At 48.1% G+C, this 27,161-nt stretch overlaps 1 protein-coding gene across 3 annotated transcripts; it reads right to left on the bottom strand.

Moving 5' to 3' along the window:
• Nucleotides 1-4,484: 4,484 nt before the first annotated feature.
• On the bottom strand, nucleotides 4,485-27,161 carry LOC131281135 (tyrosine 3-monooxygenase). 3 transcript variants are annotated; one of them, XM_058310389.1, is made up of 8 exons: nucleotides 27,062-27,161; nucleotides 10,533-10,644; nucleotides 9,540-9,617; nucleotides 9,390-9,455; nucleotides 8,500-8,986; nucleotides 8,100-8,432; nucleotides 6,407-6,533; nucleotides 4,485-5,466 (listed from the first exon to the last, which is right to left on the bottom strand). In XM_058310389.1, exons 1-8 carry the CDS (start codon nucleotides 27,128-27,130, stop codon nucleotides 5,065-5,067), a joined length of 1,674 nt encoding a protein of 557 aa, XP_058166372.1. In that variant the 5' UTR covers nucleotides 27,131-27,161; the 3' UTR covers nucleotides 4,485-5,064. The 3 variants fall into 3 exon arrangements, with proteins under 3 accessions (XP_058166372.1, XP_058166373.1, XP_058166374.1); XM_058310390.1 differs by lacking the exon at nucleotides 27,062-27,161 and adding an exon at nucleotides 14,354-14,437; XM_058310391.1 differs by lacking the exons at nucleotides 9,390-9,455; nucleotides 9,540-9,617; nucleotides 27,062-27,161 and adding an exon at nucleotides 14,354-14,437.

The following is a 27,161-nucleotide window of genomic DNA, read 5'->3' as shown; positions in this document are numbered from 1 at the left end:
ACGATGACTATTCATTTTTCGATTTTTTTAATCATAAAATATGAATTGTGTATTTCTTCATACTGCAGACAAACAGATAGTATTTCAGATGGACATTCTGTAAACACAATCTCAACTAATGAACCTGTTATAGTATGCTATGATGTGGTAGCAGGCTAGGATACAGGATAGCATACTATATAAGAACGGACTGAGGCTCAGATACAGCAATTCGCATTCAGAAGCTTAAGTAGTTGGAGTTTATAATAAATAACCCACGAATATATCAGAACCATTTTACAACCGTTGCTGCGGCGCATAGGATGTTAATATGTGGACTTAATTTGTATTTTGTTTGACTAATTGTACTAACTTCATCATTGTAGGTAATAAATTTTGACATTTTCGTACAGCTTCGATGCCAGTAAATCGTAATTTAAGCTAGGTTATTCTAAAGTAGCGTTTGCATAAAAAAATAGACAAATTTTAACGACGTATTATGCAAAAATAGAATACGCTAGCCACTTTCAGTTCAAAGCAAAATAAAGAGTAGCCTTTCTTTTAAATTCTGAACAAGTTTAACAACTGTATCATTTACATTTTATCCGCGGTCGCCAAAACAATAAACCAACTACGTTTGATTATATGTTGGAATATCCAGCTTTATCGCGGAACGAACTTGTTTGATGTTGTGAGACATTTCTTGTGAGAGAAGGTAGCTTCAACTGGCCTTATAGTTAAAAAACACTTAGAACAGATGGACATTGTTATACAGATGTGTCGATCGAGGATGGTTACTCAAACAGTATATTTCAAATGTTTTGGAGTCTCCAAACTTCCATAAAATACCAGATCGTGGCAGAAAATCAGCGAGAAGGCTTTGAACAAAGTCGCTTTCCTTCCTGTCAATTCATCCAGCCTATGGAGAAGTGTATAGTGTCAAATGCCTGGAATGGAAATTAAGCAACATTATCAGAAAACATCATAAACAGTACAATACAGTGGTTTGAAAAACCTGGTTACAATAAATCATCCCTAAAGATCATCGGAGGAGTTGAACCGGTCAAATATGATTAATATACCCAACACTGCTAACCCTCCATATGCCCTTTCAACTACAATCAATCGAAAAAACATTCACAATTCTTGTAGGTAGAACCTATTCCAACATTTTGAATCCTAAACGTAGTAGTATTTGGTCATAAAGGCCACACAACAACTGAAAACAGTCCTACATGACTGGTACTGGACATCAGATCATTTTTTGAAAATACTAAAATGATGTAGTTCTACAATAAAATTTTACTTCATTAAATTAGCTTGATTAGGATTTTTCCATTCGCCAAACAAAATTTGTTATTTTTTTAATGCAAACGTTATCATAAATTAATTTTAATTCGCTTATAGAATTTTTGAAATATGCTAAATTAACATAGTGAAAATCAATACCTTCTATCAAATTCATGTCAATGTTGAATGAAATTGTACTCAATGATTTTATCTTCTGAAGTCATCTTCCAAGTTTATACCTATATTGTCCTATTCTTGCTTGGTAGAAGTTGTAGATTAGATGCTTCCTCAACACCGAATCTCTCACTATGAATGATAAGCGCATTTATCATAAGACCATTGCATTTATATCGATTTGCAAAACTATAGATAAAGTGTTCAAGGTCCATGCAAGGTCTATTCGTCCAATTACTAAAATGAAGCTTCGAAAAATTAAGACTATAACAGATAATCTTGATCATTATGAAAAATAAGTTTAAATCGATTTGATATGTGTGTCATTTTGTGCTGCAACTGTCGGTTTTAGAGAGAAACCCAGTCCTTTGTGTTGGTCAGATAAATTCGTACTTCACTTTTCGGGAGATCCCTATAAATAGCAACATTTATATAAAAAAATAATAGCATTCCATTTGATTCATCATTCATTTCGTTGAAGTTGATTCAAAATTCATTAAACTTGTGAAAAAATGAAGCTATTGTTAATACTATTTAAATTTAAGACGTTAATCTGTAGTTCCGAATAGCTAAGATTCAGTGCCCTAGGGATTTTCATGAACTGGCTTTCTTCATGGATTGAATTTATCTTTTCTTTAAATGTACTACTTTTTTACAAACGGAGTACTATGCGTTGTTCGAATTTTACAGAATGATTTTAGATATATTACTGCTGGATGCTACAGTAGCAGCTATTACAAAACGATCAAAACTGAAAAGATAAAGTTCAACATTTTACGTTGGAAGGTCGATATTATCACTAGTTTACAAAAAAAAATCATAATCAAGAAAATAATCAACATTAGATATTATTGCAAACAGAAGCTTTCTTGTAAATAGTAATATTGAATTTAATACCACCTATAAAAAACCTATGATAAAAACATTGTACAACATACTACAGATGTTATCAGTTTGAATTATACTCGACTTTATCTCACACAAAAATCTAACCCTAAAAAAGTAATCGAGATGAAATTCTCTATTTTAAAATGAATAAGAAAAAAGTTGGATTTGTGGGTTTTTGCTTTCTTTTATTTGAATCGCTTATTTGTGCTGGATAGCTTTTACATGTAAGTTTTTCATTAAGACGGAAAATTGTAATCTTTATTTTTTTTATACATTTTTTCTCGCTTTCTTAAACGTGCGCGTGCTAAGATTGTCTCGTATAAATATAAATATAATTTTCCGCCCTTAAACTTGTTGCTTTATACACAGTTTTTAAAATACACAATTAAAAAAACAAACATGAGATTACAGACAGTCGAGGATAAATTTTCGTTGCAGTGTGTTTCGTTCGTTTAGGATTTCGCTCTTTCAACCTGTCTTGCCGAGAACGTTGCTGTGTTGGTGGTGACCGGAGCCACAGAAGGTGTACCCTACTAAACCTAGCTTACTGCATACCGCACCTAACCGCTAATACTTGCGTAAAGTAAGTTCACTAGCGCTCGTGATCGTAACGGTGGTTGGAACCGGATGCGCCCAGGTTCAGCGAAACGGGAAGCTTCTCCGCGATACCGAGAGTCCGCACCGTTGCCGCATTCGCTGCAGTCCACCGGATGTTGAAGTATCGTATCGAGCAGTCACTCCCTCTACGATGGGCGAAGGGCAGATGAACTCGGTTGCTGGCCTGGAACCCGACACGGATGCAAAATTCCGCCAAACGTTTCACCCTGTGCGTCTCCGAACCGGACCATCACGATCACGATCACCTTCTGCCGATGACTCTGACGAGCCCTAACTCTGTCCGTCCTCCTAAGCACTACAACGGTATTCGTCATGCTTTCGCTGCTTATAACGAAAAACAAAGTATCTGCTCAAGTCAAGTGAATAATTTAAGTTTAAACACTAAACTTTAAATAGTATATAATACTTAAATTATTTTAAATAAAAAATATGTTCTTCTCCAAAAAAACAATACTCTCCTACGCTACGATTGACAGGACGTACACAACAGGTTGTTTACAATTAGGATAGGTTTACTTTTGTGCGGGAGAGATGGAGCTGGGTGGGAAAGAAGGTATTTTTTTTTTTTTGTTGGAAAAGGAGAGCAGGACACAGTTGGAACGGGAAGGGGACAAGAGAGGAGGGAGCGAGGAAGGAGAGATACTCGGAAAGGGGACCCACTCGGAACTTGGATACCCCTCGGAACCCGAAGGATCGGTGCTTGAGGGATATGAAGTGCTCGGGGAAGAGGGAGGCTGAACGGACGGGGAACGGTGGGAGTGTGTGCTTGTGTTTGTTTGTCCTTTTGCGTGGATTTGGCAGGCATCGGTTGGAATACTGCTTAAACTGTGCGCGTCCGTCGTAGCGTGCACCAATGTGTCCGTAAGATTATCTTTGCGAACGGTGAAGGATCGCTTCGCTCCACACCATGGTAGCGAAGGGCCTTCCTTCACGGTTCGCTGTAGGCTCGCGTTCGCACCCACGCACCCATACACCTCCACACACTAAGCAGGTGTGCGGGTTGGGGGTGCGAGTCGGCGGAGAAGTCACGGACGCTCAGAACACGATCACGAGGGTTTCTACTACTCGACCACCGAATAGTCGTCGGTCTGAGGATCTTCTAGGGAGTGCCGACCGGGCACATCCGGTCGGCTGGCTGTTTGTTATCCTTTTGTTTCCGTTCGTCCTCCTCTGTTTCTCTCTCTCTCTCTGCTTCTCTCTTTCTCTCTCTCTCTCTCTTTCGCTTTTTCAACCTCCCTGGGCCGGCCCAGAGAGAGTGATTCGCGTCACGTTCCACGTTCACTTCGTTTTGCGAGGGCTTGCGAGCTTCGAAAAACCGAAGCTGTACAGCTATCTTCTTTGCTTCTTCGTTGGAGCGCGTTGGGACCACCTTGTTCCCCTTTTCGGGGCGCCCACCCTCCATCCGGCCCGACGATGGGGGGCCCGTATCTTCCGGACAATACGAGTGCCGCACCGTCGTCACGTGCTGTTGATGTTAAACAGGGAACTGAGGGCGCCCCTTTCTTCTTTCCGGCGTTCCGGATGCGGTGGTGCAGGTGGTGTTGGTTCGAGCGCACAACTTCCCGGGAACTTGGTGGCCCCCGCGATGGATACTAGTTCGATCGTATACGCAGGCATACGTAATGGGGGATTGAGGACGGGGAAAAAAGCGCACAATCTCGCACAGCTCGTGCGAGATCGCACATTTTTTGCCGCCCCCCTTTAGAGTGGGTGGAAAAGCTGGGGTTTGGAATACTGTTCAGTAGCGCTGGAAGATAGCACGGGTAGTTGTAGTATACATCGCGTATTGGCGTAGACTTCGTAGAGGGACGCTGGTTCGTTTCCAGGACGCCACTAAATATTGTCCTTGTCGATGGGGCCATATTTCCATTTAGCTTTGCTTTAGTGTCTCGCTTTTCTCTCTCTCTCTCACTCTCGCTCTTTCCCGTTCCAACGCTCTCTCTTTCGCCCTCTTTCACGCTCTGTCTCTCACTCGCATCTGATCACATGCTGCTGCTGCTGCTGCTGCTGCCGCTGCTGGTGGTGGTGCTGTTTGGTGTCCACTCCGACCGGAAGCAGTCAATGCTTCCCCGATGCGGCACGGAGCGGAACTGACGTCGTACGTGCGTCAGAGCTTTAGCAGAACGGCTGCCGCAGCTTCTCGATGGCATTGGTGAGGTGCAGCAGTTCGGTGTTGAGCTGGGACACGAGCGTGTCCAGCTTGTCGACCGAGTCGAGCACCTCGACGCGCTCGGTGTGAGGGTTGAAGCGGACCTCGAACGGTCGCGACATGGTCGACACCCAGCGGCGGAACTTCTCCTTCGCGTCCTCGAAGCTCTCGGCGACGTAGTAGATCGGCTGGTACTCCTGGTCCTGGTACGGCTGGACGGCGGTCGAGGCCGGGTCGAACGGGCGGTGCTCGGGCTTGTCGCTGATGGCGTGCAGCAGCTCGCCGTAGGCGGACAGCAGACCGGCACCGTACGCCTTGACTTCGTTCTTCTCCTTGCACAGTCCGAACTCGACCGTGAACCAGTAGACCTGCGCGTGGCGGGGAAAGAGGACAGAGATGATCGTAAGGTCAAATGATGGCGATCATGTAAATCACAAGGCACACCTGCCACGCAAGCAAACGGAGGCCGTACAAAATGGCCGACGAACTACGCAGTAATGAAGCCATCAAACGAGGAGTACCCATTATAATGTATTTAGAACGCTCGCGTCAATAAAAGATCACCACCTGCGGCGATATGCCAGAGTACCGTAAATCTAGTCCCGGCCGGCTGCGGTAGGTGCTTGTTTTTAACGAGCTAAAATAAATCATACCGCGAGATTGTACGGCAAAGTACCCCACAGTACTTTGCTGACCACCGAAGAACGATCGCGTTCACACGGTACAGCATATGCGTGTACTGTGTTTACTACCCAACCTGTTCTTCTGTTGTTTATTAAAACGTGTTTCGGTGTAGGTATGTGTGCTGGAGGGTATTTTTTGCATGGCGTGCGTTCTTAACGATCGAAAGTCTATCGGCATCGATACGTTGGAGGGACATCGAATCGACCTCTAAAACCGAACGGAACCTTAGTGAGGCAGTGGCCCCGATTCGTACGGTACCGTACTGTGCATCCAAAGACTGCACACCACTCCAAGAACGCTCGGCTCTAGAACTTGAGCGCGTGGAAGCAAAGGCACGATCTGCTCGAACTGCTCGACACGGGCACTAAGCGGTGCTCGAAGGTGAAACCGAACCGAACGGCCGTGGGATGATGACCGAGCGAAATTGCGACCGCTTCGAGCCAGTTCCGAGGCGCAATTATGCCTGATTTTGTTTTTGTTTGGTTTTTTTTATCGTTTTCATACTGCGGTTCGTAGTTCGGTTGGTTGTTCAGGCTAAACCGTTGGCCCGTTTGTTGCGTTTTTGCTTTGCCCCCCAACGTGTGTATGTGCCATTGTACGTCGGTATTGCGACACTTTACTTACCGTCGATAGCTTTTCAATTTCCTCATCCGAGGCACCGAGCGAGGCTAATCCGATTTCTTGCGAGAACTGCGCGAAGCTGGGATCCGCCAGCAGCGGCATGTGGCCGAGCAGCTCGTGAATGCAATCGCTGAAAAGAGGAGATGAGACGTGAGATGAGAATGATGGCGAAAGCGCAGTGCTGGGTTGTGTTGGGCTGTGATGAAAAACTGCTAAATTGGTGTAATACTATCGCCCGGGGAGCGGGGTTTTAATTCAATTGCGATCGAAACCATCCCGTTGGGAAATCGGCAACCGTCCGGAACGTGAATCAATGGATGGGCAATTGCCGTCACCATCGGGTCGATGACGAAGGACGCAGCTCCCTTCGAGGGATTTTAATTGAGTTTCCTCCGGGAGCATGAAAGTTCACGAGCTATTACCGGTGCGCAGAATTTTGCCAGCATGCCGGCATGTCGAATGCCACTTGTTGCTCCGCTAGCTTGGGTTGAACAACAACATAAAGGGAGGCAGAGAAATACAGTCCAAAACGGCCAAGGAGTGAAAATGTCACCAGAACATCAAAAGCGTTCCCTGGTTGCGACGAACGTAGGCCAACTCCCGCAGGAAATGACCCATTTTGGCTCGGCGTGCAAAACCAAAGTTAGGTAGGACAGGAAGTCTGCTCAGGATGTCCCGGAAGCAGACAACAATGGCAACGGCACGACGAAGGCGGCGCATGGAGGGTGGTGGGCCGTTAAAATCATTTTATTCTATTATGACGTCTTATGCTCTTTGTCACTCCTGAGGGTTGGTTCCAGCGGGTGGGAAAAGTGGTTGAAGTGGAGTGATTCCTTGCCAACGGAGTGTTTTTTGCCTTCCACTTTCCACTCCGTGGGGATATGGCACGAGACAGTGCAAGCCATTCCGGTTCCGGGATAAGCGGGTTACCGAAGGCACGGAAAGTGAACGATACGTTTCGCTTGGGAATGGGTTTTTCTTTAAAAAAAAATCGCCTCTTTCTAACCGCCCTCGCTAGGGATTAGGGGAAAGAAATCAAGTCGTATTGGCCGTACAATGAAATATAATCGCAACATTTAAGACGCTGTTTGATGAATCGTTAAGGAGCTTCGACGAGTGTTATTTTCTTTTGCGTCCTTGCGGTTAAGCTGCCAGCATTTCTCCAGGCCGAGTAACCCTAAGCATATGATGCATGCCTTCTACTCTCTCTCTTCACAATCTTCAGCCTGCGGTCAGCTGCGACGACCGTGAAAAGCTAAAGCGCTGGAAAAATGGCAGCACTCAGCGGTGAATTGGTCCCATTCAGTGGCGCGCTTGTGAAGTCGTTTCCCACCCCCACCTCGGGGAGGGAAAACTTCGCGCACGTACACACACAATGGAGCCATAAATTGTTCTCAGCGTCAGCGCCCGTTCGCCTTTTGCCCTCGACCGGATCCTTCCGAGGGAGCTTCCGGAGGAGTAGTGTGAAATGAAAAACCCAAATGTGACGACCGAGGACGAAGGAAAATCTCGCCTTGAGTGCTCGATGTGCGCTCTCGGGCGTTTTGATGGGGGGAAGGAAAAAAAACAGGGGAACATGATAATGGACCGGCGGAAGTCGAGTCGTGTATGACGCTGGGTCTGCGAGGAGCTTTTGTGAGTGGCGTTGGGAGGAGGTTTTGGGGGGGGGGAGGACTAAAGTAAAATGTCAACTTACGGTTCCGGCGTGTGGTAGGGCGAGTTGATGTGTCGCACGTACTGCGTGCTCTGGAAGATGCGGAACGCCAGCGAGGCGAGAAAATCGCGAGCCGTCAGCAGACCGGCGGCCGGTCGGAGCGTGAATCCGGTGTTGCGGCGCAGGAAATCGCTCATTTCCTGCAGCTGCGGGAGCCGCTCGTTGACGAAGATCTTCTCCTCCTCGAGCTTCTTGAAGACGGCGATGTACTCGGAGCAGGCGTGCTTCACCATCAGCTCCTTGACGCGGGTGAACACCGCGGACCAGGTCTTGTTCTCCGTCTCGGTGTAGTTGATGTGCGGGATCGGGTCTCCACTGCAAAACAAAAGGGCGAGTGGTTAGATCGGCTGCAGCCCCAAACTCGATCGGAGAATGTACTCACTATCGGTAGGCGAACGCAATTTCGGCGATCTCCTTGCGACGAGCGCGGTACACCTGATCTGCGAAACCGGGGTGGTTCATGTCAAGATCCGGCTCGTACTTGGTCATCAGATGGTTGCAGTTGTCCAGCTCGGAGGCGTGCTTGGGGAACCAGGGCGCCTTCACGTTGACGTTGTTCTCCGACAGCAAGCTAACGCTACCGAAGGACTGCGTCTGGCGCAGCGAGCGGATGAGCTGCAGCAGGTTGGAGCGGGCCATGTCCACCTTGATCAGCACGTCGAAGGCGACACCGTCGCTGCGCGACTGGCGCGACTCCAGGTGAACCACCGTGCCGTGGTAGCCCTCCACCGCCTTGAGGATGCGTCCCAGGGAGCCCATGCCGTCACGCAGTCGGACGACCACCGCGGCGCGGACCACCTCCTTCTCGGCTTCGGGCGACTCCGAGGCAGCGTTCTGCAACACCACCTCCTCCTCCGTCAGCCCGGCGTCTGCACCGATCGAGGGTGGGAGAGAAAAAAGGGGTGGATGCGATTAGTAATGTGCCCGCTTCGTCATCCGTATCCTTTCAACCGCCAGGTACAAGTAAATCCTTTTTAACAACTATGAAGCTGCTGATTATGAGCGTGATTTATCGCCTCCCACCCACCAGTGGGCGAAGTTCACACATTCTCACCATCTCGTGGAACTAGAACTGCCGGTAATAGTCGGCCATTTGCTTTTTTTTTCCGCGGAGGCGAGGGATTATTTCTATTTCGGGCTCAACATTATCCGAAAAGAAACGTTCTCCCGCCAGCGCCAGAAAGTATGAATGATGTGACCGGGAAAAGCTTTTCAAACCGGCGAAAACGGACAACAACAAAAACTCCGGGGTAAATTCGATCGATCACCTACCTGTTTCCTTCTCCTCATCGTTGGCACTTGGGACGTGTTCCTCTGGCTTCTGCGGCAGGTCATCGACTGGGAGAACGGAACGGACAACGGGGTAAGCACATCGAAACACTCATGCAAATAACAACAACAACAACAACACTACTGCCTTACCTGCAACCATTCGGATTTCCTCCTCGTCATTGTCCTGATCCTCGACTGTCTGTTGAACCTCTTGCGGAAGTTTGTCTTCTGCTCTCACGGTCAACCGCGGGGGGAGGGTGCAATTAAAGTTGGCCAAATCAAAGTCGAACGGAACAAGCAAAGTAGTGAAAACATAAAAAAGAAACAGAAGGAAATAATGGGAAATAAAAGCAAAATTAATAAAAAACAATTTTACACAAACGAAAGCTTTCGTAAAACGGAAGTGGTCGTAAAAGTCGCCAATTGGGAGCAAGAAATCAAAGAACCGAAATGGAACAGTAAAGTGAAGTTTCGGAACAGAAGCAGGAAATAGAAGAAAAACGAACGCGAATGAAAGTGAACGGAATGGGTGGCCTTCGGTTCGGACAAGTGTATGAGTGTTTTTTACTTGTTTGTTAATTCAATTTAACCGACATTTATTGGCCGTTCGCTAGTTCCTTTCGGTTGTTCAGAAACAAAATGGACGCAACAGTCGTTCTCGGAACTGGAAGTCGCTGTTTCGGGTTAAATTTTCTGCTCTAGACAAAGGCAGTGTCTGCAAATCGGTGGTTCTTCCCGGGCCTGCAGAATGGAGCACTTCAAACTGGAACCTTCGGGGAAGTGGAGCAAGTTTTTCCATGCGTGTACGATCGTTGATTAGCAATCAATTGGAGGGAGAAAAAAAAAAACAAACAAAACGCGGAACCACAAAAAACACGCAAAGGGTGAGTTTTGGTTTCAAGCGATATGAAAATCATGTACCGAAAAGGACACAATGGAAAGGTAAAACAGGAAAAAAAAAAAACACGGCGAAACATCATAAGAACCGCTGAAGTTGACGATTAAAAACAGGAATATCCACTTATCAACGAATTACGAACGGATTCTACCCAAAGTGCTTCCAACTAGGATATCGACACATTTAGACCACACACATACACACAGGGAGAGAATGGTGAAACAATGCGGAAGACATTCACTTACCGTTGGCCTTTGCGCGGGCCTCGTCCAGGACGGTTTGTTTGGTTTGCTTGACCACAATCGTCTCAAAGCGGGCATCGTCGACCAGAGAACGGCGCCGGGATGGGTATCCGTTCTGTTGGGAAGGAACGAGAGAAAGAGAAAGAGTGGGTTAGTCGAATCGGTTAATCAAGGGTCTTAGATGCATGATGATTAGCAATGTTTGTACGCGGTGCGTATCTTCGCGACGTTGCGAAATCGCGTTTTACACGCGGCGTGATTTAATTGCACGAAAACGGCAACCATCAAGGTGAGGGTGGCCAGCCAGGGACGGCGTGGGGGCGGTGGAGCCGGTGGCGCGGGGCAGGATGACCGCTAAAAATGGTCAAAGCCAATCTAGCACACACACCTAGCAGTGGAGCAAGTTCGGTGGCTCGGTGGATATATTAAGGTGCATGAGTTCTGCTTTTTTTATGAGCCTAATGACCATGCGGCCTAGGGGTGTGCTGTTAGTAGATGGCCCAGGTGTCGAAGTGAAACCTCGGCTCGTGATTGAAATGTGCTGCAGCGCGCCACCAGCCGATGCAGCGGCTATGCAACGCAACCACTCTCCCAACCGAGCGCCCGTCTGTCAAACGCCGGAGCACCGGGGATGACGCAACTGATGCGCGATGTGTCCAGCGACTATGTGCCTCGGACTGCACAAGGCTCCTAAGCGGGGCATACCGGAACACATACGCACATGCACACACGGGTTGGAGCGGTTTCGGAGCGAGAATCGGAGGCTTACTTCGGCCGAGCAACCTTGACATGATCGCGATCTACCGGTGCGCAACGAACGAACGGACGGACGGATTGACCTGATTAGCAACGCTGGGTTGGAGCCCGCCACCTCTACCCGCGCTCCGAAAGCCCTCGCACGTCTCTACGTGTACAGACCGTCTTGTGGTGTGTGGGCGCCTAGCAGAGCGCTACTTAGAAGCGGCCCCAAGTGGTAGCTACTAGCCTCTTTTCATTTCCGTGTTTGCATTGGGCTGTGCAAGTGGTGCACTACCACGTGTCCGAGGGTCTGCCGAACCCGGTGCGTGTGTGCGAACAGACCTTCAGTGTTCGAACCGCACACTGCCATTGACATTGGTATCACGGTTCGGGGGGCGGCAAGAAAAAAACCCATAAACAAAACCCCGAGCCCGTACGTGTCTAACACCTGCAGCTGTTACCAAACGCTTCGGTTCGGGGTCCAGCTGTCCGAGCTGTCAGCAACCTGACATCCATAACGGCCCCATAGGAATAAACAGATGCATTGCCCTCTAAAAAGGTAAATCTAAAGCAAGTCACCGAGGATCACGAGTCGTCACCCGTCAGCCATTGGCCTCCGGTGGGCGAAGGATCCTCGCGCCTATTCGCGGGCCGCTAGCCAGCGTCGAGGACCGGTTTGCGAACGTGCCTCACTTACTCTGGCTACATTTACAGACTTCTGCCAAATTCAATGTCAATCGGAGGATTCTGCGGCGCGCTGTGCTACTGCTGGTACTAAAGTTACTAGTGTAACCTCCCTTCTAGCAGCTAAGACGTGAATGATCGTGATCTTGTTTCCACGACATAAATTGAACCCCCACCGCCTCTGCGTGCTTGTGTTTGTTTGGGGTGGGGTGGGTGGTGTTTGCTGCCTTTCTCGTTCGGATATTACGGATCTCTTCGTACCGTTGACCTTGAGATAGAAAACCGCCGCGCCGCAGGTGGCGCACAATTATGGCCGGTTTTGCCACATTTTCGGTTCGACGTGCCGGTGAAAGGCACGCTCGGACCCGGTTTGGCCGAACATGAACTTGGTCAGTGTTTGTGTGTGTGTGTGTGTTTGTGTCTGGCGTTTGGTAGGCTTACTGTGCGCGCAATCACTTCCGCAAACGTGTTGACCGTGCAAACGGGTTCGGGAGCGCCAGGTAGGGCGGAGGGCAGGGCCAGCCTTTCGGCCGGAGTGCAACGAGAGTGTCCGGTGGTCAGGTCTTTGTTCTGACTGAGGTGGGCTTTGGTTTACCCGGGGAAAATTGGCATGACGGGCCTTTTGTTTGTGGATTGGGTCCTCGCGTTGACATAATGAAGGGTGCTCGCCGCTGTCAGCGACCGGATGCTAGGGTCTGGTGAAATCGTCTCTGCAAGAACTTCCACTCTCTCTCTCTAGGAAAGAAGATTAAATAACACCATGTTGACGGTACCATTGAACCTGAGCTTGCTTAGGTTGTAAGGCGCCACCACAATGCACACAACATCAAAATAGCAAGGTGCAGCAGATGCTTTTCCACCCCTTTTCTATTCCACGCCGGACTTGTGGGGACGGGGGGAGGTTCTAGCTCTCAAGGATCTGGCTCGTAAGAGCAAATGAAGGCGTCCTTCGGCAGCGGCATGCGTTCGTCATACCTCGGTTCGCCGAGCGTCCATTTCCTTCCGTCCGCTTGACCGTAACCTCTCGTGTGCACAAAGTGGGCGAGAAGGAAATTGGCCATAATGAGGTCGGTGTCCATTACGGTGCCCAATCGATGATGAATCAATTCGGTGGCGCACTGCTGAAAATTGCCACCTGATCGCTGCCGACGATCGTTGCCCATTTCCTGCCCCCCCCCCCCCCCGAGTGTCCACATTCGGACGGACTGCACTTTGTTTTTCCCCGTTCAGGGCCGCGCGGGAGCGGTGGAAAAGATAAAGAATTGTTCAATGTCAATGGTTATTGGAGGAGGGCCACCATTGCGTTTTATTGGTACGTTTTTCTTTCCTCCGTCGCCATCGCTCCACACACACACATACACACACACAACAGGAACTGGGCAAATCGTCACGCTAGTGATTAAATAACTTTGCGAACGATTTTACAGCGACGCCATGAAAATTGATAATTTGCATGGACACAAAACTGGTTGGGGAACTAGGGTCCGATAATTACTGTATGGAGTGTGCGTTGCTAAACTGTAGAAGCTGAGTGAGGAAAAAACATCTCATAAATAAAAGTGTTGTATTTTTACTTCAAAATTAAACTCATGTGTTTCAAATATTAAACCCATGGAAAATTGAAGAAAACAAAACAGGGCAAAAACAAAGGGCAGCTTCAACAAGCTTTCCATCAAACAAACGTGCGTTATTCATAGACTTAGAACAAATACTCCGGTTTAAAAAAAATTATCCAATTATCTATTACTCGATAATTACTGTTTCTGGTTTGATCTTGGCTTAGATCACACCCAAACGATTCTCGACGATTTACGCTCATCGGTGCAAGTCTCTCGATTCCTTGTTCTACTCGCTAGGACAGCTCATTTTACACACAAACACACACACACACACTGTGTAGACTATTCTCGATGCAGCCTTCTGTCTTATGCTTTTTTTTATCTTCCCTCTTTGCAAGACTATTACGCTTCAGAACAAAGTGCAAAGTGGCACTAGCCGGACCTGACATTCGCCGACCTTATGCTAGCAATAAGCATCACAATGTTGCTAGAATGTACTCGGTGCTTAGTAACACACGATTCGATCGATCGTTCTCTCTCTGATAAACTACTTTACATTGTTGTGGCGAGCACGCCTCGGTGGAACGCTTGAGTGAGATGCGAACGGTTTTAGATTTAAAAGTAGGAGTTACTAAAGTACACCACACAAAGCTTTAGGCTTACTTTTCCGCCGATTCCTGTCACCATGTCACGTAAACACCATGTCCGAGCACTTTGGGTTTAACAAATGTTCTTAGCAAAGGAACTGCCACCCGCGCCCTATGTAACACAACTTTTTAACTGGTTTTCCCCACTCGGGTTTCCCCAACAGCGACAGCGGAAAAACAATTCAAAAATGCTTACCTCAATGCTGTAAGATTTCTTGATCGCGAACATTTCGCGGTTCTTCTGGGCAGCAGCGACGGCCATCATTTTTGGATAAGTTTGTGGGTTAAACTTGCGATAACGGGGTGTGGATTTGGAAGCTGCGTCTGCTCTCTCGTTTGCAAAGACCTGTTCGATGCCTTTTTAAGCCGAAGACTTAGCACGCGTCTGCTAGATGGTGTCCTTCGGCGAAAACTGCTCTCGTTTCGGGAGATGGCGAGTGTACGGACGATTCGTCGTCTAATTAATCTTGCGCTTTGCTCGTTAGCTAGGGGTCTCGGACGGTGTGACTGATACCGTGCAGGACTCGCGGGCGTTTCGTTATCCTGTTTGTCGTAGCGTTGAGAAACACTGGCACACAAAACGGCACGCGGAAGTTGGTTGGCGTTTGGTGAACAAAGGGCGAGCGAATTAAATTACTACGGCGAACGTCGGCGTCTCTAAGGACCTCTCTGTGCGTGTTTCGCTGTCTCCGAAAACTTCGGCACTTTGCAAAAAGCAAGCAAACCTATGAATGCATGCCGCTTTCCGTTCGCTATCAGTTTAAATACCTGAACGCGCCGTGCAACGCGCGCACTGTAGCGCTCCCTCCTCCGGACGGAGTCACGCGGTCGTGCAACACGGTTCGTGAGGTAGGATGCTGTTTTGCGACAACAATACGGTCACGATTTTGCGCCCTGGGACGGCTGTGTGCGTGAAAAATCGGCTGTGTTAGTGACCAACACATGGAGTGGAGCGTTGTGATTGGTTTGCCGAGCGGTAATTACCGATTCCGAACCGGTATTCAACATCGCATGGCTTTTGTTTTTTTTGTAGTAGATGAATCGGTAATTCAAGGACATCGAACTGGGAACAAAAATCTCGAATGGTGGTTGTTTAACTTTGGGCTGTCTCTTGCTTTTGTCAGGTCGATTGCTGTTGATAAACAGTTTACTAAGTAGAAAGCTAGATTTACTATTTTGTACAAAAATGCAAACGATAAATAAAAGGTATCGTGGTGAAAGGTGCTTGTCCAACAAATTTGTTCCCATTAAGATGTGGGTATTGAACACCTGTTAGAGGACTAAAAGATACTCATTATCGCTGACATGTTGATAGTGTCGATAGAAAAATGATATTTTATTGCATCGGCTTCCAATAGCTAAGTACAGTTAAAGCCAATGTCCGCTTTAGATGACATATTTTATTCAGAACAATTTTCGTGAATTTTAAACTGATGGCAATTTTCCAATTAGGCTGTTTACTAATGACTACCAGACGAAACTTAGAATGAGCCCAATATTGAGGGTTTCAAATGTTGCAGTCGATACGTAAATCCCATACAATTTTGTGGGATTTCCAGACGTCTGAAAGTTTTGTTTTATTAGCTGCTTCATTGGATGCTCGCATTTTGTTGTACGTTTCAGACAAGCGTTATGATTTATATGGTTCAATACGCACCAAATGCAACGTGGACAAATGGAGAAAAAGTATCCGGTTTATAAGTACTGTCTATTGGTAACGAATTGTGGCTAAAATAGCTGAAAAGTAAAATTTCAAACTTTATCAAGGCAATAGGCGCTAGTGTAGGAAAATTGTACGCAGTACAGTCAAGGCAGGAGGGGAATGGCGCGCCGGCGACGCGGTCATGTGGTGTGGTGGCCGACAGTGGGCCGAAATCTGTCGGTTAATGGCACCCCGAAAGAGAGAGAGCAGGAGAAGGAGACTCCTTCCCCGGACGGGAACAGGTTTGACGCCGGTTAGTAATATGTTTGCGATTTGAAAGATCTCTGGGCTTCTTAGGCGTCCATCGCTGGTGGTGGTGGTGGCGGTAGCTCCTTCGACTGTCCAGTTCGCCTCCCGTTCGCCAAGCGGCGTTCTAAGGAAAGGGGTGCGTTTACCACCGAAATATGTTGACGAGGAGGACGGCTTGCACGGAGGACGCACAAAATTAAGCTCCCTGCAGCATGCGGAGGGTAGGAAAGAGAAAAGCGGAAGTCGAGACTCCGGCGTTATGTTCGCGGGTTTCGCCGGTGACAAAGTGTTGTTTTTATTTGCCAAGAGTACCGGTCTAGCTGTGGGGTTGTAATTTCGTCATGTTTATACCCATGGCGTTGCTCAAACGCTTAATGCTCGTTCTAGAAGGTTCCAAAATAAAATTTAATTAACATATCCCAGGTACGAGACGCTGCGACAAGAAAAATCGCCACATTTAGGCCGAGCCTCCTGATCGAATCTGACCGATTGTTGGATAATGTTGCCATCAATCTCGTGGTTTTGCGTCAAACTCCCGAGAGGTACTTAACAAATCGAGAAAAAGCTTCTAAGCACATCAAAACAGACAAATTTCACAGAAAATCGCTACCTGCAATATTGGAGTGCAATGTCATAAACTTTTCGCATTAGACAGAAGATAAACAAGCCCAAAACATGTGATATTACGCTTGAGCGACATTGTGGAGAGGCGGCCAGACGTTTTTATTGCGGCCCCTTATGTTGCCCTACACAACGAAAACATCAAACCATGGGTCGGGACAGGTAGGACAGGATGCCGACAGCGTCGTTACTTGACCGACAAAACAATGCGTCCCAGGCGCTCGATCTGGGTCGAACGATGAGAAAATTGGCAAACACGTACCCCACCCGCCCAGTGTTTATGTAAGCACCTGGCGACACGGGATTTTCTCGGACTGTTATGGTCTGTTCCCTGTTTTTGAATTAAACTGCCCATGCCACGGGGCGGAAATGAGGATATTTTAATATTTTAGCCTACAAAGCGCTACCCTTCCATCCAACACTCCACTGTAACCGTGCCCCTTGGGTTACCCTGCTAATGATTACAGTACAATCGCCTCGGGGAATCCCAGCGTAAGAGCGGAAAACTTCCTTCAAAAATAACACTCTTCGTCTTCATGCGTCTTGAAGTGCAGGTAGAGCTCGCGTGGTCGCGATGATTCACGTCCCGCGAAGGGGCCGGGATTTTGCCGAACCAAAACATACCCGAGACGGCTGTGACGTACGTTCGGGCCAGCTGGATGGAATCACCTCGCGCGTGAAGCGAATTGCAATTCACCATCCACCCATCAGCCTCGAATGACTGTAAGTGGGGTGGGTGGATCTTGGATTTTCGCGATCATGTGTGACTTTTTCCGTTGACTTTAGTTCACTCGCAACGCGACGCTGCCACACCCGTTCGTAATTGTGGGACGGAAAAGTACACGCCGGCTCCGTCAATTACCCTTTTCGATTTCGATCGAACCGATGAACGAGCCTATTAGCGGGGATTTTTTCTGTCTTGCCTTTCCTACCGCCATAGTTCTCATCATCATCGCCGCAGCGAGTGTTTTCGTTTTTGTAAAGGAAACAATAAGAAAGTGCATCGCAATAGGAACGAGAAGTTGGTTAAGCCGGTGCTTGTTAGCCTACTCGCACCGGAATTGAGATGAATGAAGGCAAAAGTGGTTGTTTTCCGCATTTATTATTTTTCAGTTTTGCAATGCTTCTACATTGTCTGTCTAGCGGAACGATTTTTCCTCTAAAATATTCTAAGCATTTTGCTCGAACGAATAACAACTGCCCGGTGCAGCTCATGATGCTCGAGTCCGATTGCAATCGGAAATTAGTGTAGACAAGCCTCGCAGCCAACGTTTCCCACCGATTCCGGCTGGGACGTTTCATTCAGAAAAATGCGATTGTGTGTAAAGTACACTTTCATTCATGAAAAGCCAGGTTGAAACAGGCGGACAGCTCTAGGTGCGAGGAGTCTCGGAGATGATCAGAGGGAATTTGGAATGATCTAGAGCGCAATGTGTTCCTATCTCGCGAGCGCCATCTTTCAGAACGCCGACGTTTGGTGTATTTAGCGCTGACCTTCACGTCGGCAGTCACGTACGCCAAAGCTTTCCAAACCAGTATCGTCTATTGTTTGCGTTATTATTAAACTTTTACGCCCTACGCCCTTCCTATTACAGCATCGGCGTGTTTCTCTCCGATTCGATCACCTGTTCGGGCGTAACGGCTTTCGAATGGAACTTCAGAAGACTCTCGACGGAAGCGAGGTTCCCAACAATCGGCTGTCACTCAAGTGAGTTTACTCACGCTAAAAGACAGATAACAGCGAGTCATTGGTTTTTTTAATTTAATTTAATTTCACCTCCTTCTGAGCTATAAATACTGATCGTGTATGCAACGATCATAATTATGCTACTCTTCGAGCGCCACATCAATCGAGGCGATGGCGTGTTGACGGAGAAATGGGTGATTTTGGGACTCGAAGCCGAGAAAAGACTTCGGTGGGTAAGAGTTTTATTGTTTTTCGGGCAGGTTCCATCACGAACGAAAAAAGAAATATTTCAAGTTTCGCGCCCGAGGCCACAAAACTACGCACGCGGTGTTGTGTAAACCCACCTCAAAGCGGCCAACGTCTCGACGAACCGGTAGAGCTCGATGAAAGGTACAAAGAAAAAAACATTTAAAAAAATAAAAATAAAACCAAAACAGAAGAGAAAAAGAGAACCCGTGAGTGGTGAAGAAAAAAACAGATACTTAAAAACACCTCAGCTCTGCATAATGTCGGGCAAACATGTGAAGATGAAACGGGCAGAAATTGCAGCATCGCAATAAGGCACGCCGGTGGTTGGTGTAGGTCTGTCGCCGGGCGAAAGTCTAGTCAGGAGTTGCCGGTCGGTCCTTTCCCAGGGAGGTGGGGAAGAAAATTTTACACCGCTCCCTGATCGACATCCGATCAGTCGACAATGCGTTCGAGCCGGTCCGATGGCAACACAAGAGATTCACGCGAACGCTAACGTCGCGCCTCCAAGAAGTGTGTTGTCTGTCGAGGAGTTGGAGGTAATTGATTTAATAGTGCACCCTACTTGACGTCCCGACACGAGCCACCGTCGAGCCTGCCTCGGGGTTTTGTTGTTGTTACTGTTGTTGTGGTGGAAGCGCGTGAAAATGATCACGTCGCTGGCGGACGGTAAGTCTTCAGACCTTTGGTTTGGCGCTTGTGGACGAGTGGAGAAGCGAAACAGAGACGTGGGGCAGGTCTCAGGTGTATCTATCTATCCATCCGGAGAGGGTCTGGGTCCGTCGTTGACCGTTCGGGCCACCTGTCCAAGGGATGCTATCGATGAGTTGGACGGGCAGGATGATGCTCCGGAATGAAAGTTTGCATCATCCTTCTGTTGTAGGTATTTATTTTCAGGAAGCGCTCGGCTAGCGGACGCCGAAAGGCTCGTAATTATATTCCCAATTAGACGCAATATAGCAGTATAACCTTGCGAATTCCTCCTTTTTTTTGCTGGGTTCGCAAACCGCTAGCAAAATCAGATTCATAACAAACCTGTGGAAAGGACCCGTAAAACTTTGCGCATGATTTATAGCGGTGGAGCAAAAAGAGGCAAAGAACTACGTTCAGAAATACACAAATCGTAAAATAGAAAAAAAAACGGTAGCACTGAGAAGCGTGTTGGCCTAACGCGAAACGCCGATCATGACATTAGCGTAGTTTAGTTAGCCAGAAGAAGACGCCACGCGACTCAGCACATGGGTAATGGTGCAAGCGAACGCGCAGGAATCCCCTGCGTGACTATATCGGACGCGTCGACGTCATTGCAAAATGCGCCAGACCGTAGCGTGCGAGCCTTCGGAGATTCCCCGATTCGGTAGCACCACCCCAGTCATCGTCCCAGCACCAAACAGGTCTTCCCGCGCTTGTTCTATGCGTACGCGCGGTCAAACCTGTAGAAGATCGTCGATCCTCGAGCAGTTCTCCGCAATGCGCACCGCGACCCTACCGAACTGAAGAACCGGTTCCGGGTAATTCCAAAGCGCATCACGGCCCATTGCGTTTGTTCGAGCCACGCGTTCCCTTTTCGTTTGGAGGAGGAACTTGTCCATTCCAACTTTCCCAGTGCAACCTATCGTTTGCAGTTGACGCAGGAAGTCTCCACCTGCTTTGCGTAGCAAGCTCAGACAAGTTCAGCAGAAATTCGACGGGTTCGTCGCTTGCTTCCAGCGAACTAAGTCATTCGTCTCTCTTCTGGAAGGGTTTTGCCGCCAATCGCTTGAGGATGAAACGAGGGGAAGATCAGAAACTCCCCTCCCATTGAAGTTGCGCCACTAGACCGGGGCGGGTTTGTGTTCAAATTCTCTTCCGCATTAGTCATCACGTGTTTGAGTTCGGGGATTCCATCGATCGACGAAAGTCGCGATCGAGTCCGAATGTTGAACTCCACACATCGGGCGTACATCTGTGCGCTCTTCTGTTGGGAAATACCAAACAAAGGTTATTTCGAAGTGGACAGTGCCGTTTGTTTTTCAACCGGTTCCGCGATTTATTCTATCAGACTACCCGCGTCTGGTAGGTTCGACCGACCCGGCATAAGCGGGAATGCAGGTTCAGGTTTCGTTTTGCCCGTTGTGAGTGCTAAGTGCATTGCAGTGCTTCAATTAACATCGATCGAGGGTTGGCATCAACATCCGATATGACAATTTACTCTAGTTTATACAGCGTGGAGGAGGAATAGTTTAAGCTTCTCGTTGCTCTGAGGTTGACGTAAGCCATTTTCTAAAGTGGCGATCGACAAGCAGAGTACAATATCAGCTCTTTTCCCATTGATAAGGTCGACGAAAGAAAAAATTGACGCTAATCGGTACATTTACACGGTCTCGTGGGTCAGATCTTGTTCGAGCCTGAGATGATAAGGGCAAATCTGTAGATTCTGTATTGAAAAATACCGATGCAATAGACACCGATTATTACTCGTCATCACCTCCACTAGCTGTGGAGCATGTTGTTTTTTAACATTAAAATTGAAACAGCACAATGTTCCGTCATTCGATACGCTCGTAAAATAAATTCCACGTACAACAAGCTGCATTTAGCGCATTACAGCATTCTGAGTCGATTCAGACCTTATCACAACTAGCGCTGACGTTGATTACACACATCGCGTAGCGTGTTGTGGAATGGGAGCGACGCAAAAAATAAATAAAACCTCTGAGCTAGCCGTTGATCGCGGAAATTCCTCCAGCTACGGGCTTTAGTCAGCGTTGTGGTGTAGGCGGCCGAGTTCTTGGCCCGGTATCCGCTTCTTGGCAACAGGTGTCCGGCGGGAAATAAAACGGATCGCTTGCACTGGAAACTACCCTAATGGAATATATGCTAATGGTAAGCGGTTAGAGAAGTGCGACGACGAATTATACTTTTATGAGCTACGCAAAGCCACACGTCCCGGTGGAGGTGTTGGCGCGTTTCGCAACACGCTAATCGTGCGTACCTGGTATCTACCATGGAGGTCAACGCAACAGTGGTCTGGATGTTTTGCTGTAGCGCACGATTTGCCGTACGGTTGCTGTTCTTTGAGAAGTTCCTTCGCGTTATCAACCTCCAGACCTCCTCCTTGAGTTCAATATTTTGACGGTTATATCCGTCCCGCTCGTACAGCACGTAGGGTCGGTGCTTTAAATTGATCCATGAATGGCCATTGATGTACGGTGAAGATGATGCCGCGGGAAAGGCAGCCCTTTGGACGGGCTGAGAGTTGAATGAAATCAGCCACGATCAATCACGATCTTTTGATTAGTGGAACTATCAATTAGCTCTTCCATTACGCTGGCAAGAGGGGAAAGGCACAGGAATATTGAAGCTAGATGAGCTTCTGTGGGGAAAAAAAAGCAGCTGCACCGATCGTATCGCGAATGGTGAAGACAGGGAGGAAACTCAACAAAGAGGCTTCATTCAACCCCGCGAGGATAATAACAACAGCGAAAAACCCACCCTTTTGTTTTGTTCGGCGATGGACAGGTCTGTCCTTATGAGAACTCGTCCCAACCGAGAGAAGCAGATGATGATGTTCAGAACTCTACCAAAGAAACGCGAATTGCAGCGGTTCTGATCGATTGAACAGTTCCGTTTTCGCACAACCACCGGATCGGATAAACAGTCGCATTGGCGCAAGAACATGCAGCTAGAACTCCTATAACTTTCAAGGTTCACCAGCGGCTCCCAAGGATTGCCAGCGACCCGCGTGAAGGCATGGCTCGCCTGAGATATCCTTTCCCTTTGGTCGCATTGCAGGTAGAAGGGGATCTCGCTACTGCCGGGTGTCTCGATCCAGGAGCCAACCAGGGGCAAGCTAAGTACCGGGAGAATTAGGAAGGGTTCTGACTAGAAGGTTCGCTCCGGTGGCGGGATTGGATTGCAGTTTGTTGGCCCCTAAAACCTTTGTTTGCCCCCGACGCAAACCTGCGCCTGTGTGTGCTTATGAGCGTTTCGCTGTGTGGGGCTAATTAATTTATTCTTGAATTCTGTGGAGCGATCCTGCGCGCATATTGCTGGTCGGGCAGGTTTAGAGCACGCGAATGCGGATCTGGGCGCCCGATCCCGGACGGGCCAGGTCAAAGCTGACCAATCCAAGGTCCCGCAACCTTCTGGGCATGTTCCGCCCGGTCCAATCTCTCAGTTCCGTTGTTTCCGAAAACTTGTTCCGAAACATCTCGCGCGCCCGGAATAGACTAGACAAAGTTTTGCATTGTCTTCGTAGGGTTTGTTTGTGTATGTGTGGATGTGTGTGCCTGTTGATTGTTTGTCTGTCTGTCGTTTCGTCCGTCTTTGCTCCGTACGTTAACCCTTGGTGATGGTTTTGCTCGCCGGTCCACGGGGAAGGCCAGCTGACAGGTTCGGTCGGCCCCGCTGGTTTCAGACGTGAGTGTATCGCTTCTTGGCACTTGGCACGGCTTGTCCGGAGACTGGCGATCGATCGTGCAAACGTGACTCGATCAGATCAACGCTGGTCACTTCCCATTCGCCGTCATTATCGTCAGCACCATCACCATCATCATCATCATCGTCGTCGCCGTCGTCGTTCACTCCGTCGTCATCACATGCTATAGGGGAGCTGACGGACGGACTGACACTGACATTGAACTTCGGCTAGCATCGACCATAAGCCCGGTGATCCGTGGCGTTCATCTACCGAGTCCTCGAGCATTGTTGCACGATTTTGGAGAACGCGGCGTTGGAGCTGAGCGCGTCTTAGCTGGTTTCCGAAACTCCAAAAATAACATCACCATCGCTACACGAGCCATCACCCCAAATCGTCACATCCGAGCTGCTGGGCCCTGGCTAATGAGAAACAGCCGTCGTGATCTTGCACGCAGACGTTGACTCCGTCGCACCGCATTAGCTCGGGATTAATCGACCACCAAATCGGAAGCAAATGCACGGTACGCCAGCAAACCTTACACCTCTGTGCATCGCACACACATCGCGGTTCCAACAGCGGTCGGCCCCTACAGTGTGGCGCGTATGAGTAAGCGCCCGGTACACGGGCCATGATCCGGCTGAAGGTCGGCGTAATAAAACATGAAAACGAAACCGAAACCGAAAGCAACCGGCCTGCACCGCCGTGGCGCAGGAGACAGCCGGACGAGGAAGAGGAATAATGAAGCGAAGAAGCAAAAGGGAGCAAAAGTAAAACCAAAACTTCAAAGTAGCTGCGAGTTGGGTCCAATTGGACGAGGTAAAAAATAAAAACAAACACGAAATAATCAAATCTCAACAGTGCCACCGCCACCATGAGCACAACGGAAGGAAGGGAGTCTTTATTAAGTCGCTCGTAGTGGAAGCGAAAAATCGATCGAAATTGAAATTAAGTCGTACAGTGGCACGAAATTACTGCATAATGGCCATACAAAGCGGACGTTGAAAATTAAACCAAATGTTTTTACAAACCGTTCACTTGTGTTGGTATGCTTTGTTCTTACCCATTGCCTTTTGCCCACTGTATGACAGTAAGAAAGATCACTTACCATGATCGTAAGCGATGTAAAGAGTTGTTCGCGTCGTTAAAAAAGCTGCTTAGTCTTGTGAAAATTGCAGCTTGGATTACTAATTGGATTAAACCAGTTGGGGAGCGAGAGAATGTTCCTTAAATTAAGCTCATGTTCGGAAACGAGTGCCTCCGTAACTTGACGTAACGATCAGCCTTGGGATCGATATAACGTTTGTTTGGCTTCTTATCTTCTGGCGTGAGTCAGTACTTGCTAAAAGTTGTAAAAACTCCACTGATGAATAATTAAAAGTAGTTTAGGTGTGCGTTTATACCGACTCTTAACGTGCCGGTACGGATGTAATGAGATCCTGTTCGCAGGAAGTGTTGAATGGAGTAACCTCAAGCTGTCACCATGTAATGCACGTCCGTTACACACTTAGTATACGTCGCACTTAGTTCTCTCTACATCCGGTAATGTGAGGAAGAGTGCACCTAAGTGCACAAGCAAAGCGAGATAAAAAAAAAGATAACCCCTACAGAACCGTGTGGAACTTAATCCTCCGCGTCCGACACGTCTTACACATCCGGAAAGTCATCTCGCCATCAAAGTTTCCACCACCGTTACGACAAGCTAGCGCAATGTGTTGTGTCCGTCATTGAACTTAACCTCAATAAATGGCAGAGCACATTCCGCACTCGTGGCCCTTCCGTCGCCTTCCGAAGCATGTGCATATTTGCGGAAAATATATGGCATGATAGTTGCTTCCCTTTTCCATTTTCTGGCTCCTCCCGCCCCCCCAACCAGCATGGCCCTTTCGAACAGCAACCAGCCGAAACGATGGCACGATGGCCCGACGGTACGGTAGGCTTGTAATTGTTGTGTTGGCTGAAATGGATTTATTGTAATTAGTCGACTCAGAAGACCCCCCACACGCGGAGTGGCTGACGGAAATTGTACTACCTGCTTGTTGGCCCACGCGTTCGTTCGTGCTTCAAGTGAGACCTAAAAAAAGAAGGGATCTCCGATTGAACAGTGGTGCTTTCAGATAGAACTCCAATCATTTTGGTTCAGTTTCTTTAGCCGCAAATACCTTTTATCGCCATAACCACCTGTTCGGAACCCACCGTGTCGACTCGAGGGACACGATTATTACTGCGTGTATTCGAAAGCCTATCGAGTAGCGTCGAGTCACAGCAATTGAATAATCGAATTATGTAAGGTAATTTCAATGGAGTCGACGCGATGAAGATGACAATGCCAGTAAGCGAGTATTAAACGATCTCGTTAAAGATGAAAATGGCCGTCAAAAGGTGTCGAGCGTACCGCTGCCTGCGAAGCGTACGGTTGCAATTATGACGTGCTTTAAAGTGTCAGCAGCCGAAAACATGAAACCGGCACGCATCATACACCCGGTGTTGAGGGCATCGCACTCTCCACCCGTGGCTAATTGGTCGAAAGTTTGCGGGCAACCAGTAATGTAATGGAGGAATTGCTTGGAAGGACCTTTCGAGTGCGTCCGCCATCATGGTGACGCTGGTTGTGCCGAAAGTCACGTCAGCCCGGACGGTGGCGCTGATATCGGTCAAGTGCTATCGACGCATCGATTTTCGGCCCGTGACTGTGTGTGTGTGTATTTCCTCTTGAGATTTGTGAATCCTGGCGAGCCGGGCTGGACACCATTGTGGTGTTTGGGTCATCCCGCATCGATGGTCTGCCGGTGACGTTTCGAAGGGGAGCGAGGTTAATGTCTGTCGACTTTCGCTCGGATTGTTTGGGGCATCAGGTGGACCGTTCGAGTATGGCATTGCACAAAACGCACAACACGACATGTGCTCGAGGGAAAGCAACCCATTTGATGTTTGAGAGATATGCATGGTAATTTCATCTCAATGATAAATGTAAGGGGCTTAAAGATTGATTTGTGTAACACAAGCATTAAAATGTATTGTTCTATGGAGCTATAATTTCTACAAACAATCCTAGGAATGACAGTCGACCACAAAGCAGCCTAGAAGCGTAATGAATGATTAAAATTTCTTACAACCCGATGCAATGACCGACATCGCGCGAAGCGAGCAACCGCATGTGGCCATGCACTTTTGGCAATGGCCACCGCGGAGAGGAAGGCCAGAACGAATCTTTGGCCATTTTGTACGCGCCGGCAGCATGGCCGCTCTGCGGCCATTTACGAGCCCATAACGCCGCGATTAGTGGCACTGCAATTAGATAATATATAGATTTCCTTCGCCCCCTTCGAGGCCCCTCTTCCCGCGTGGAATACGTGCTACAAGGTGCAACCTCCCGATGTTTTTTTTTTTGCACAACCGGCAATGCAATACGAAACGCATTTAACTCGCGCGCCATTGAAATCGCGATCGAGATCGCGTCGAAGGGCGCGACAATCGGACACGGCGGCCGCTGCAGTTGCGTGGCCCACAGCGAGGTACCCGACACATACCTACACACACACACACTAACACAAGTGCACGTGCAAACGAACAGGTGATTTAAATCTCACACTTCACACGGTCAAGGGCCCAGCCCGGTGTGTGAAAGACATCGATTCTGTACGTTCCGTTCCGTTTTTGCCAGTCGTTCAAAGGCCCGAATCGCTTCACCAACGCGCAGTCCCGGCATGGACCGATGCGTTTCGTCGGTGACCTTTTCGATTCTAGCTAAAACCTCTCCTGCCCATAACCTATATTGTGACTATTAAGCTGTTTCGGTGTTGAAAAAAGAATATTCGATTGATTTAAAAAAAAAAAAACAAGTCATATTTGATTTGCTTTGGCCGATCGGTCTCCAAATTGAGAGCAGCTCAGCTTAGTCGAAAAAAAGCCGCTAGTCATCCCCGAGTTATTGACACCCCAATGCAAACTACTCGCCGCACGCAGACAATGAGAATTAGGAAAATGGCCGGTGACTTACCTCGTCGCATTCTTCCAAGAAGATCTGGATCACCTGGCACGCCATTACCTTGGATGGCGAGGTGTGCATGTTGACGGATTTGATGCTTTTTACGAAACGA

The sequence above is a fragment of the Anopheles ziemanni genome, chromosome 2 (genome assembly GCF_943734765.1).
Source record: "Anopheles ziemanni chromosome 2, idAnoZiCoDA_A2_x.2, whole genome shotgun sequence".
Taxonomy (NCBI): Eukaryota; Metazoa; Arthropoda; class Insecta; order Diptera; family Culicidae; genus Anopheles; species Anopheles ziemanni.
Note: the sequence above shows the minus strand (reverse complement) of the source record. Positions and strands in the feature narration are given on the sequence as shown.